We start from the raw sequence: 12,333 nt of genomic DNA, 5'->3' as shown, positions 1-12,333 counted from the left end.
TAAGTCCTCCTTTTTGCTTTTTTATGAAAATGCAATTCCCCTCTCTTCCCACCTCCCCACAACACACACACGTTTTGGAGGGTCACAAAAGCAGGAGAGTTCAGGAAAACATGGACACAGACCTTACGGACTCCTGCTATACATAGGTGTTATTCATTTATTTTTATTAGTGTTCGAGAACATCGTAGCACTAAAACAACTGAAAGTGATAGGGAGAAAGGCACGCTATGGATATTTCATTTACTTCACACGGAACTGGCAGCTTCAGCCATTTTTGTTCAGTTGTGCAGTGCCAGTGCCATTTAGAACCAAGTGAATTTTACTATTTCCCTTCCCTGTTATCATAAGAGTTGTGCAGGTATCTTATGCCCATTAATGGCTCCACCTTCCTCCTCCCCTGCCTGTTTGGTTCTGCAGCACTGCAAAGCCACCCACCTCCTGGAGCCGAGGCTGCATGGACAAGCCCTCTCCAACTCTAGGCCCAGGGATGATGTGCCAGTTAAATCCAAGGTGCATAACTTTGAGTATGTAAGCCTGCCAGGTCCGTACCAGTGAGATAGCATGGTGGGAAGTGCTGTTTAAGTACCTCGATAGGTTGTGGTTGCTCAGTGCTGATGGGATGGGTAGCTAGTAGAATGAGTTCAAGGTTCTTGTCACTGGAGATGACGACTGGGAGGGGAGATTTTCTCATTTTATCAGAATAGCCACTGAACTCCAGATTTTGGATTCAACTCAGCAGGCTCAAAAGCAGGCAGTTCAGGTTCCATCCCAAACCGTTTGTCCAATCATACTGTTGATTTAAAGGATTAATCTTTTCTTCCTAACATCTTTAGGATGACCTACATTACTCCGCAACCCAGAGCATGGCTTCACAGTCTATTTTAAATGATAAATGTAAAATTTTCTATAAACAAGCCAAAGCGAAATACATGACATGACATGCTGTAATGTTTTCATCTCATAAACTTGCATAAACTTAAATTCTGCTTAGTTCAATTTTACATTTTAAAAATATTTTATATAAAATGTGGTAGGATCATAACAATGACAATTGCAGTCTTTGAGTTTTTAGAAAGTGCCCATAAGAAATTAGTTCATCATCGTTATGGGAAAGAGTTACTTTAAAAAAGAAAAATATAATCTCCAGTGGATGTTATTTTCCCAGTGGATCTTATTTTTTGTGGGTCTTTGCTGTAGAGGTACATTTTCTTTATGAAATTGGTCTTTCATTGTTTTCTGTTCCTGATTGGTGACTTCCTTAAGAGTGCTATTAAATAGTCAAGTTTTAGTGCTCCTTTTGTTGTCTCCAAAAAGGAGATTTCAGATCAAGTGAAAACCCCTGTACTTTCCTTTCAGAGTAATAAAAAGCTTTCTTCATCAGTGCTATTTCCTAGGTTCCTCAAAACTGTATTAAATATATTGTATTGTATTTTGTGAAAGATTTCTATTTTTCAAATGGCTGATTACTTTTATTGGCAACTAATGCAGTACTCTGTAAATATAGTGCGTATTATAAAGGTATTGTATAATGTCATAAACTAAACAAACATTTGGAGGATGGTAGTTCTTCAAATTTTTGTCAACACATGTGACTTTGTTCTGTAAGTTTAATAATTGAGAAAATATGTGCACTAGGGTAGGTAGATGATCGTTGCAATTACAGATAAGAAAAGGCACATCACATCACCAGGTCCATCCCCTGTCAGGTACCTTCCTGGCCTTTGTATCTAGATGCTATAACTGTTAAAACATTGGTACAATATTTAGTTTGGGCTAATGCATAAGGGCCTCTTGCGGCAAACTCTTGCTCACATGAGTAGTCCTCCTACAGGGAGTCCCATTGCTCTTAACAGTGCTGTATGCATGAGTAGTAAGTATTTGCAGTAGCTGGTCCTATATTTTGATTCTTTAGATGTAATTAATAGGAGTCAAATGCTTGTCTGTATTCTCCTCTTGTGTGTCAGTGTAGATTGCAAGCATGGACTTACTCAGATCATGAGTTGCTCTTTTAAGACAGCCAAACCAATTTAATTAACATAGTGATCTGATTTTAAATTTCTTTTATATTATTATTTTCAGAGAATCCAGAAGTGTGGTAGGTGCTTCACATCTCAGATAAGATGACGTGGAGTGAAATCCTGGCTGCTATTGAAGTCAGTGGGAGTTTTGCCATTGCCTTCAGTTGGACCAGGATTCACCTAGAGAGCTCACAACCTAATTCCAAATATTATACAGTGAAGGGAGTGACACAACTAAAGGGAGAGGGCTGAGGAGGACAATGATAAGGGGATGACATCAGTATAATTTTATATTTGCTCAGGGAAGACATGAAGTCTTTAAATCATGATTTGAGGACTTCGGTAACTCAGCCAGAGGTTATACATCTGTTACAGGAGTAGGTGGGTAAGGTTCTATGGCCTGCGATGTACAAAAGGTCAGACTAGATGATCACAATGGTCCCTTCTGACCGTAAAGTCTGTGAGTCTGTGAGACAGTAAAGCAGGTATTTTATTCTAACAAATAAAGATTAACACCAACTTTCTTGTGGTTTTTCATACAAGGACTCTTTACTATCAGTGATTTCAAATGCGTCTTTGTTTCAGTATTAGAAGGCAAGTGAGCTGGGGGTACTGTGAGGGTGAAGGAATTACAGCCAATTCAAGGCTTTAGAAAAGGTAATTAAGTAATAATATATTGATCACCGATTTACATTTCATCCATCAGTGAAGTTGCATAAAGTTAGAAAAACTCAAGTCAGTTTGTTGAAATAGGAAGACCACAGCAAACTTAATGCAATATTGCAAATTTAAACAGTGCCAATTTCCTCTAAAAGAAAACAATGCTGAATAACAACACTTCCTGTATTACTTTTGTGTCCACTGTGCTACAGGCTCTATGAAGGCAGAGTAGACACCCACAAAACAGAAACATTTTGTTCTAGAATGAATATCTAAAAAATGTACAGAGCTAAAATGTTTGTGATGAAGCTTTTTATATCTGAATACTCTAGGTAACAGTTTTTAACATTTACAGAGCACCTTGCAGTGTGTGTGTGTATTTACCCATCATTGAAATGTAGTCACTGCTTGGTTGGAACATAGCAGTTGTTAATTGTGCACAGCAAAACCACCCAACAATTTAGGACGGGAAATAAAGGATATCTTACAGAGTTGAATGGATGCAGGGGTTGAATTAATTGCCTAAGCTGCAACTGGACCAGGAACAGTAAATTTAAGTTGTTTTCTAGTAGTAAACTGCATGTTTTTAAAATGCATTCATTTAAATCTTCAGACTAAATCCTATGCCATAATTAATGAACTTTTAAAATGTCCTTATGTTGTACAGAGATATTGTTATATGTAAAATTTAATTACGTTTTCAACACAATTAATAGTGTAGTTTGTCAGTATTTAGAAGCCCAAATGAGAAGAATTTAGTTGACTTCTGTAATTAGCTATTAACTTAGCACCATTCTATCAAGATCCGGGTTTAATATGTTTCCTGTGATGTCAACATGTTTTCCAGTCTTGGGGTAGGGTAGGGCCTTGGTAAAGAGGCCAGGCTTGGATGGCTGCTTTCTACTCATGCTTTTTTTTTTTTTTTTTTTTTTTTTTTTTTTTAAATCACGTTTGAAAACAGTTTCTAGTAGAGTTGGCTGATCAATGCAGACTGGTCAAAATTGTGGCCAGCATTGGAATACAACTTTACAATACAATAAACTGCATTGAAAGACTATCTCTGCTTACCTGTTAGTTCTCTCTACAAATCTTAGGTGATTAACTAATACGACTGGTTGAAAATTTTCTGTTAAAACTGCTTTTCAATGGACAATTGGGGAGGAGTTGGGGTTAAATGAAGTGTTTCATCAAGCGTCTGCTTCCTATGAAAGACTTCAACTTTTCATTAAATAAGCACTTGAAAACCAAAGTGGTTTTGGTTTTGGCCAAAACCTGAAAACGTTGTATTCAGAAATGCCATCACTGTGTCTCTTGACACTATTATCCTCTATGGGTTGGGTTCCCTAGTTGGACAGCATCTCCCATGAGGCACTGTGGCAGCATAGCACAAAGGGAGTCTTGGTACATGGGATGTTGGTACACTGGCACATAGAGGAGAATAGGGCATGAGGGACTATGCCAGCATTTCCTATTTGGCATTTTTCAATTGAAACTTTTGCCAAAAAAATTGAAATTTCCTTGGAAAACTTCAGCAAATATGATTTTTTTCATGGGGAAGGGGGGGTTGGGGGCAAAATTTTCACAGGTGGAAAAACCCATTTTCTACATAGTACTAACTTAGGTTGTAATGCCTGTAATGTCTATCTTTGAAAAAGCTTTATTTGTTTTTCTTTTTAGATGAATTATGATTCAAAATTGACTGGCAAAGACTCTATTCTTTCTTGGAATTGGACATCTGACATACCTTTGGAGTGTACTTCATACTATGTGAAAATTAGATGTTATATTAATGAGCCGTATTTTACTGGTAGGAAGGAATGGAGTGAATGGAGCCCAATTAGAACAGTTCCTGGTACGTTTATTTTCTTGCATGTTGCACAGAATTTAGCTACTTTTAAAACTGTGCTGAATTCAAAATAAACATTGAATGAATAATATTACCTTTTAATTCTGAGGATTGATAGACCATTGTAGATTTTGTGGGACTGTTTCAATTACCGGTAAATATGTAAAGATTTGTAAAGTGCAGTAACAAATGTTTTGAGTGAAACTTGTTAAAAATAGATTTCTGTACATTTTACAAGAGGGGTTTTATGCAAAACAGAATAGCCTGAGTGCTCCTACTCTGTATTAGCACTGACCAGCTGAATATATAAGAAAGTAATCTTACTTTACTGAGCTATAAAAATCATTTGATCATGTATTATTTTTCTTCTGTCTAGAAAAAGATACTAAGCCCAATAGCGCTATGGTTTTTCCTCAAGACAAAGTGGTACTAGTGGGCTCAAATGTGACATTTTGTTGTTTATACAATGAAGGGGAAAGTATAAAATTCATGAACTATGGATCAAAAAGTTATCCACTCCTTCGCCTCAACAAGTGGAGCAGTGCAATCAAAGTGCAGAATGTCAGTGCTTCAATTTCTAGTGGGACAAATGTATGGTGCTTGCTGGAGCCAGATGGTCTGGAAGGAACAGTATTATTTGTAGGATGTAAGTATACCGTACTGTTACTGAAATGAGGTTCACTATGGTTTATTCACCTTGAGAAAATCAAAATATAAGAAGGAAACTAAATGATGTTATGACTCCAGCCCTCTTGCTTTAAAACAGTGGTTTAGTTTGGCCTATCTGGTTTCCAAGGATAGGTTACATTTGGGGGGGGGGGGGGGGTGAGGGTGTGTTTGGTTTTTATCGTAATGACCCAATTAACTCTCCCCCAATGCTCAGGTGCCATAGTGATAAGGATGCAGTGTAAACAGAATAGAAATAGATAATCTCCAGTAGAACCTGGCAGCTCAATGCCATCATGTCACTGCTATTCGTGATCATGGGGGAGGGCAACAGGTGATGCCCCAGATCTATCAAAGTTGTGATGAGCGTATGTGTGGTTGGGGGAGAGATAAGGAGGAGAGATAAAGAGCTGCTGATAGCACCCTTGCCCACCTGAGGGTAGAGAGATAAGAGTGGAATACAGAAAGCCCCTCACTGTCCAGGAGAGGGGGATAAGTGTCTCCATCCTCAACATCCCACTAGCCAAGTGAGTAAACCAAAATATCAATTTTATATCCATTTTGATGATCTCTAATCACTGAAGAGGGGCAGGGACAGGCATGTGAAAGAAGAGGACCCTCTCCTGATTTTTGGTCTGTCAAGAGGTGGTGACGGTTTGCTCACAAATAAGTCATTACCACTCTTATTTTATTGGCTTCTGCCCATCGTATATGTACAGTTCCCTGCCTAAGTGTGAAATGTTAGCAGTGAAAACTCTGACACCTAGCAGAATGTTTTTGTGACTGTCAATAGCTCTGTCTTCTGCCTGTTGCATTTCCAGAGTCACCGTTTATGTGGCCCAGAACACTTGGCAGCCGATTTGCTTGAAGATTAGCCATTGTTTCACCAGTTACACTTACGCCTGTTCCTTTTGCAAAGCCCTAGAATTTCTTATTTGATTCCGAAAAGGCAAATAGTGGGGCATGTCATGTACTGGGTAATGTAAGTGTTAAACCTTACATTACCAGCATTTCTATCTGAATCTCATTTGATGTTAAACTACCAAAAATACACATTGATGTGTTCAAAGTGGCAGGTTGGATGTTGAACTTTCCTATCCGGTGCAGTAGCTTTTGGGTGCCTTGTTATGGTAAAAGAATCAAGTTTTAAAATTATTAGTTTCTCATGGAAAATATTATCTTTTGAAAAATGAATGGGAAAACTTTAAACTGTTTAAGATACCAAATCATTAGCTGCTTGTGTAGGGTCACAAGCCTCAAAAACCTCCTCAAACATAATTACATCTTAAAACAAAATACTGCAAATGTTCAGTTCCTCTTTCCCACAACAATTTCAGAGTTCTGTGCTTTCCCTACACTGGCAGAGGGCATCACTAACACCTCCAACAACACAGTGCAGCTCCTTGCCAGTTTTAGGTGTATATTACATCACTGGCAGTGGGGAAATAAACACCACCTTAAACTTGGAGACTAGCAAGTAAGCAGAAAAGCAATCAGTTGTTCAAATGGCTGATTTTAAAGGTGTGTGTTTAGTACTTCAGTCTGCACATGCTGTTACTGATTTTGAATCTTAAACAGATGATTAAAAAAAAAACCCCAAAAGAAACCCCCCCCCCCTTTTTTGGCATTCCTCTAATATACTGTCCAGTCATATGGAACTTTTAAGATGGATAACTATACATATAAATATAAGTCAGGGATGCACAAAATATTGGCCGTGGGTCAGTGACAGTGCAGCACACAAAGGGTTTACAGATGTGTCCATCCTTGAAGGTCTAGTGTGTTCAAGCTACTTCCTCTCTAGCGTTTTACAAACTCCTGTCTCTCTGCTGCATACTCCATGAGGGGAGTGGAGACATCTTGTTTGGATGCACCAGTCCAGCAAGACTGAGATGTAGGGGAAAGTGAAAAGATAAGAAGCCAGATAGAAAGTAGGGGAGAGAGACAGTGCACCATCTCTATATCAGGGTGTTTATATGTGCTTTAGAGATGTCAGTTTGAGTACCTGTGGCTCTGGTGCGCTAAGTGCTCTTCCCCTGGCACATTAGACCTATAGTCATTGTGTACGTTTACATCACTCATAATCCTAACTGAGACATCCTTACCACTCACGCCAAACTAACACGGTGTGAAGCTCATGCCCCTCCCCCCACTCCCCCCGGGGTGGCCAGAAAGAGACTGGTCTCTTGGTTTCTGGGAGGAAAGATGCACACAAGCAGCTGGAGAGAGGAGCTCCCTAGAGGCTCATCCCCATCACAGTTACTCAGCTCTATCTTTTCTGGTTTCTAGGGGGAGTATGGCATGTCATTCTGCAGTGAGTCCTCTAGCGAGAGAGCTGCCATCATTCCTATGCCAGGGATTATGATCATTGCAGTCCTGGGGTCTAGAGTTGAGGGACAAACTTAAATGAAAATTGGGGAAGGAGACTTGTAAAGCATCTTGGAGGAGGATGACATGTGTGGTCTTCTTAAAAAAATCGAAAACTTTACAAATAAAATACAATGTGGCAGGTGTACTAAGAATTTCATGTTTCATAGAGTGCATGTGGGTTCACTTGTTTGAATGATTTGTTTAAATGGATTCTAAGCAACAGTGAGGCCTGCACTTGCCAAAACATGGCACGCAACCTAATAACCTTCCTACGTTGCTTGGAGGCAAAATTGTGCAGTTTGGGATCTTTGAAACATGTTTTGTAAAATTGTGTAATGCTTATAGTTCAGTGCCCTGATCCTGCAAACACTTATACATGTGGTTACCTTTAAATACAGGAGTAATCCCATTAAGTCAAGCCTTAGACAATGGGGACTGTTAATGTGCTTAAAATTAAGCACGCACATAATTGTTTGCAGGTTTGGGGCATAATTGTTACTGTATATTTATGCTATATATTCTGGAAACAAAATATTGCTTTCAGCAGTTAATAGATTTCCAAGCAATTGTCTAACCTTCTATGTTAGGACCTATTCTGTGAACATGCAGGCTGATTGTTTTGTCTTACTTCTTTGTTACAGATGCCCCCGATACGCCACAAAACCTGAACTGTGAAACACGCACCTTTATTACTATAACATGTAGCTGGAACCCAGGCAGAGCCACGGCACTATACAGGCAACGGCAAACAAAATATATTTTATTTGAAAGGTAAAGCCATTTAGCAAGGAAGGATTAAAAAGTTAGAATACAAATTGGTACATTATGGGCTTCCCAGGATACTGAATGACTGCTGCATGCCCACTCAAGTCATTTAAACTTTCCACTGCTTAGAGCTTAAAATAAATATAAAAATACACAGGAAGTTGGGACTATCTTTTAATTACTTCATCACAGAATCACATGATTGCAATGTAGTGCTGCAGTAGTACTGTGATAGTATAGTCAGGGTTGGGGGACACATTTCTTTATAAGACATTTGATGGTGATAGTTATTTATTACTTATATTATGGCAGCACCTTGAGTTCAGGGCTCCATTGGGGTAGGCACTGTACAAACATGACAAAAAGAAGATCCTTGTCCTGAAGAGCTTACAATCGAAGTGTAAGACTATGGACAACAGGTGGATAAGACCAACCAATGCGGGTGCAGAAGAAAACAATGAGGTTGGACTGGTCAACGCAAAAACCAGTGGTCAGAGCTGCCTAACATTTGTTGGGGGCTCTCGAGCCAAGCTTTCTCATCCTTGTTCTGAGTGCGCAGTGGGCTATTGCAGCCCCAAATACATGGAGCTACCCCTAAAAACCACTCAGACTTCTGCTAGTGTAGATGAGGATGGCTGGTTGCTTACAGAGACCATATTACACTTATGCTCTCTGTTCGGCACTGGCTTTCAGTTTGTTTTCAGATGCAATTCAAGATTTTGGCTTTATCATATAAAAACCTAAATAATGCGGGTGTTGGCTATCTGATGGACAGCTTCTCTCCTTGTGTGGCCCACAGGCACCTGAGATCAGATGAGGTACACAAAGTGCCTGACCCTATTTAGATGGGGAGGGGGCTGGTGATCGGTCATCTTAAGTGCAAAGACCTTAACACTAGAACCTACTCCCTCTGCTGGGTCAACTAGTTCCTGATTCTAGAAAGCACTTAAGCAATACTTAAATCCCATTCAAGATAGGCATGTGCTTAACTGCTGTCCTGAATATGGATACTTTCCTGAATCAGGGCTCTAAAGCCTAGTTTTGACCTCAGGGCTCACTACAGGATCTGTCTATTTTCCCAGGCTTCTGAGGAGGTAAGGGAAGTAAAAATTAAAGTAAGGATGAAGTAGGTTGTGCTGGGGAGAAGGAAAGATATTCTCTTTGAGCTGGGAGCCATGGATTTTGTGACTAATGCCAATCAAGCTACATTGTGGCATTAAATTGTGTGTAATATGCAATGCAGCATGAGGTAGGTGTGAGGGGTTCGGTCACAGAGACCCTCTTGGGACTGTCATCTGACATGCTGGAATTATCTCTGAGCCCATTTTCCCTGCTAGCTTGGGACTCCAGAATCCTGTCTTGTGGAGCCAGACACGCTGGCCTGCTACAGCACAGACCCAGGTCTGGTCCACGCCCCCAAAGCTGCAGACTTTAACCAAAACTGCTCAGCAGGTCACCTATCTCCAGCACCCAGACACCCAGCTCCCAATAGGATCCAAACCCCAAATACATCTGTTTTACTCTGTATAAAGCTTATACAGGGTAAACTCATAAATTGTCTGCCCTCTATAACACTGACAGACCGATATTCACAGCTGTTTGCTCCCCCAGGTATTAATCACTTACTCTGGGTTCATTAATAAACAAAAGTGATTTTATTAAGTATAAAAAGTAGGATTTAAGTGGTTTCAAGTAATAACAGACAGAATAAAGTAAGTTACCAAGCAAAATAAAGAAAAAAACACGCAAGTCTAAGCCTAATACATTATGAAACCGATTACAGGTAAAATCTCACCCTTAAAGATGTTCCAATAAGCTTCTTTCACATACTAGACTCCTTCCTAGTCTGGGCCCAATCCTTTCCCCTGGTACAGTCCTTATTAGCAGACATCTTAGGTGGAAACTAGGGGTGTTCTCATGACTGGCAGCCCTTTGTTCTGTTCCATCCCCTTTTATAGCTGTGGCACAAGGTGGGAATCTTTTGTCTCTCTGGGTCCCTACCCCCCTTCTAAATGGAAAACACCAGGTTTAAGATGGATTCCAGTATCATGTGACATGGTCACATGTCCTGTGAGACCTCATTCTTCATTACCCACTGGCTGGCCTGCATGCACCCAGGAAGGTTTGCAAGTAAACAGACCTTTTATAATCAATTGTCCTAGTCAATGGGAGCCATCAAGCTTCCAAACCACCATTAATGGCCCACACTTTGCATAATTACAATAGGACTTCAGAGCTATACTTCATATTCCTAGTTTCAGATACAAGAATGATACATTCACACAAATAGGATGAACACACTCATAGATTATAAGCTTTGTAATGATACCTTACAAGAGACCTTTTGCATAAAGCATATTCCAATTACATTATAGACACACTCATAAGCATATTTCCATAAAACATTATGGAGTGCGATGTCACAGTAGGCAAATAATGATACTGCATTAACTAAATAATGGTATAGTGACATGCCATTCATTCCTTGTAGCATCTTCATCCGGTGAAGTCTGTACTAAGAAACTTCAATTCAGTGCTGTTAAATGGGTTGCTCAGAAATTTAAAATAATCTTTTTTTCAATTCACAGAATATCTAAAGAAAATGTTACATGCAAAGTAGATGAATTGAATAAGGAACATTACTGTGACTTTCCAGTGCATGCCAATCAGAAAATCTACAATTTCACACTAGGAGCTTCCAATCCTCTTGGTCAAGCAGAATCATCGCTCTTAATTGATGTAAATCAAAGAGGTGAGTATTAACAAGGGTGCAAAACCAAAAAGGGTTATCAAATAGAGGGTTAGTGCAATAGATGATAACTCATTGGGCACTAATATAGAATGTTGCATTTGTAATTGTTTTTGGTTTATTTTCTTCATTGGTTTGGATTCTCAGTAGTTGGGATTAAGTAAAGGTCCTTTTTTTCCCCTACTGTGTGTGCCGACAAGCGGGTAAGAATGTGGTGAGATGACAGTTCTGCACAGCAACCGTATAGCTGACACCCTTAGTCCCATGTTAGGAGAGGAATCTTATGCATGCACTAGTAACTAGCTAAATATCTATCATTTACATGGCACATAATATTCCAGTCAATTCTAATAACTAAATTTGCAACATATAATCCTGCAAAGTCTTATGCGTGGCCGTGGCGGCCTTAACTTTCTGCATTGAGAGTGACACGGTGACTTCAATGTGTCTGCTCATGGTGCATGATGTTAAACCCATGCATATGTCTTAACAGGATCAGGTCTTTACAAAGTAGCAATAAAATGTGGCACTGACCTTCTGTGCCTCCATAACACATGCGTGCATTTTGTGTCCTAACAACTTCAAGGTTCATCTTTTCCTCTTGAAAACTGTAATGGCAAATAATAAATAGAAAATTGCATTTAAATGTTTATTATAGAACTTGCATTTTTAATACATTTTTCCATGTACAGCAACTTTATAATTTGAATTGGTAATGCAGTTGCAAAATATCATGTAATGTTGAAATAGAATTGTCTCAACTACTTAGAATGTAGGGTTGTTGTACAGATGCTGTTCTTGCCATTTCCCCTCTGCCATTTCAGTTCTCTTCCTTCTGCATGCGATCTTTCTATCCATCATTGGTACTATTACTGTGCAGATGGTTCTCAAACACAGAGCGCATACATCCCTGCAACTGTCAGGTGACCAGAGTGCAGGGTTTGCATATACATTGTGTGCTTATTTCCCAAAAACATCAAGTCCAGTGGCTGAGAATCTTCTCAACAGGAGGCACAGAGGATCTGTGGCCAATATTCAGAGATAGAAGGAGGACAAAAGAGGTGAAGAAATGAAAGGAGCTGGGTGTTATGTAACATTGCCCTGCTACATTTTGTAGGATAGGAGTTTTATATTTTTGCCCCACTTTCCAATTAATTGTGGGTGTTTTGGGTTAATTTCCTGATTGATCAAATACTGATATGATCTCGTGAAACAGTCACTGTGATCTTTGAAAGTGTAGCTATTTTGTACTAAAATCA

At 39.4% G+C, this 12,333-nt stretch overlaps 1 protein-coding gene across 1 annotated transcript in view; it reads left to right on the top strand.

Moving 5' to 3' along the window:
* The window catches only part of LIFR (LIF receptor subunit alpha), a 76,907-nt gene that overhangs the window by 39,674 nt on the left and 24,900 nt on the right, over window positions 1–12,333 (top strand). The window contains exons 6-9 of the mRNA XM_026649058.2: window positions 4,356–4,530; window positions 4,901–5,170; window positions 8,202–8,331; window positions 10,914–11,077. Coding sequence (XP_026504843.1) covers window positions 4,356–4,530; window positions 4,901–5,170; window positions 8,202–8,331; window positions 10,914–11,077 — 739 coding nt within the window. The remainder of the gene's footprint in view (window positions 1–4,355; window positions 4,531–4,900; window positions 5,171–8,201; window positions 8,332–10,913; window positions 11,078–12,333) is intronic.

Source organism: Terrapene carolina, unplaced genomic scaffold (genome assembly GCF_002925995.2).
Source record: "Terrapene carolina triunguis isolate 2854851 unplaced genomic scaffold, T_m_triunguis-2.0 Scaffold69, whole genome shotgun sequence".
In the NCBI taxonomy this organism is placed as follows: domain Eukaryota; kingdom Metazoa; phylum Chordata; order Testudines; family Emydidae; genus Terrapene; species Terrapene triunguis.
The sequence above is the reverse complement of the archived record's forward strand: the minus strand, read 5'-3'. Positions and strand labels throughout refer to the sequence as shown.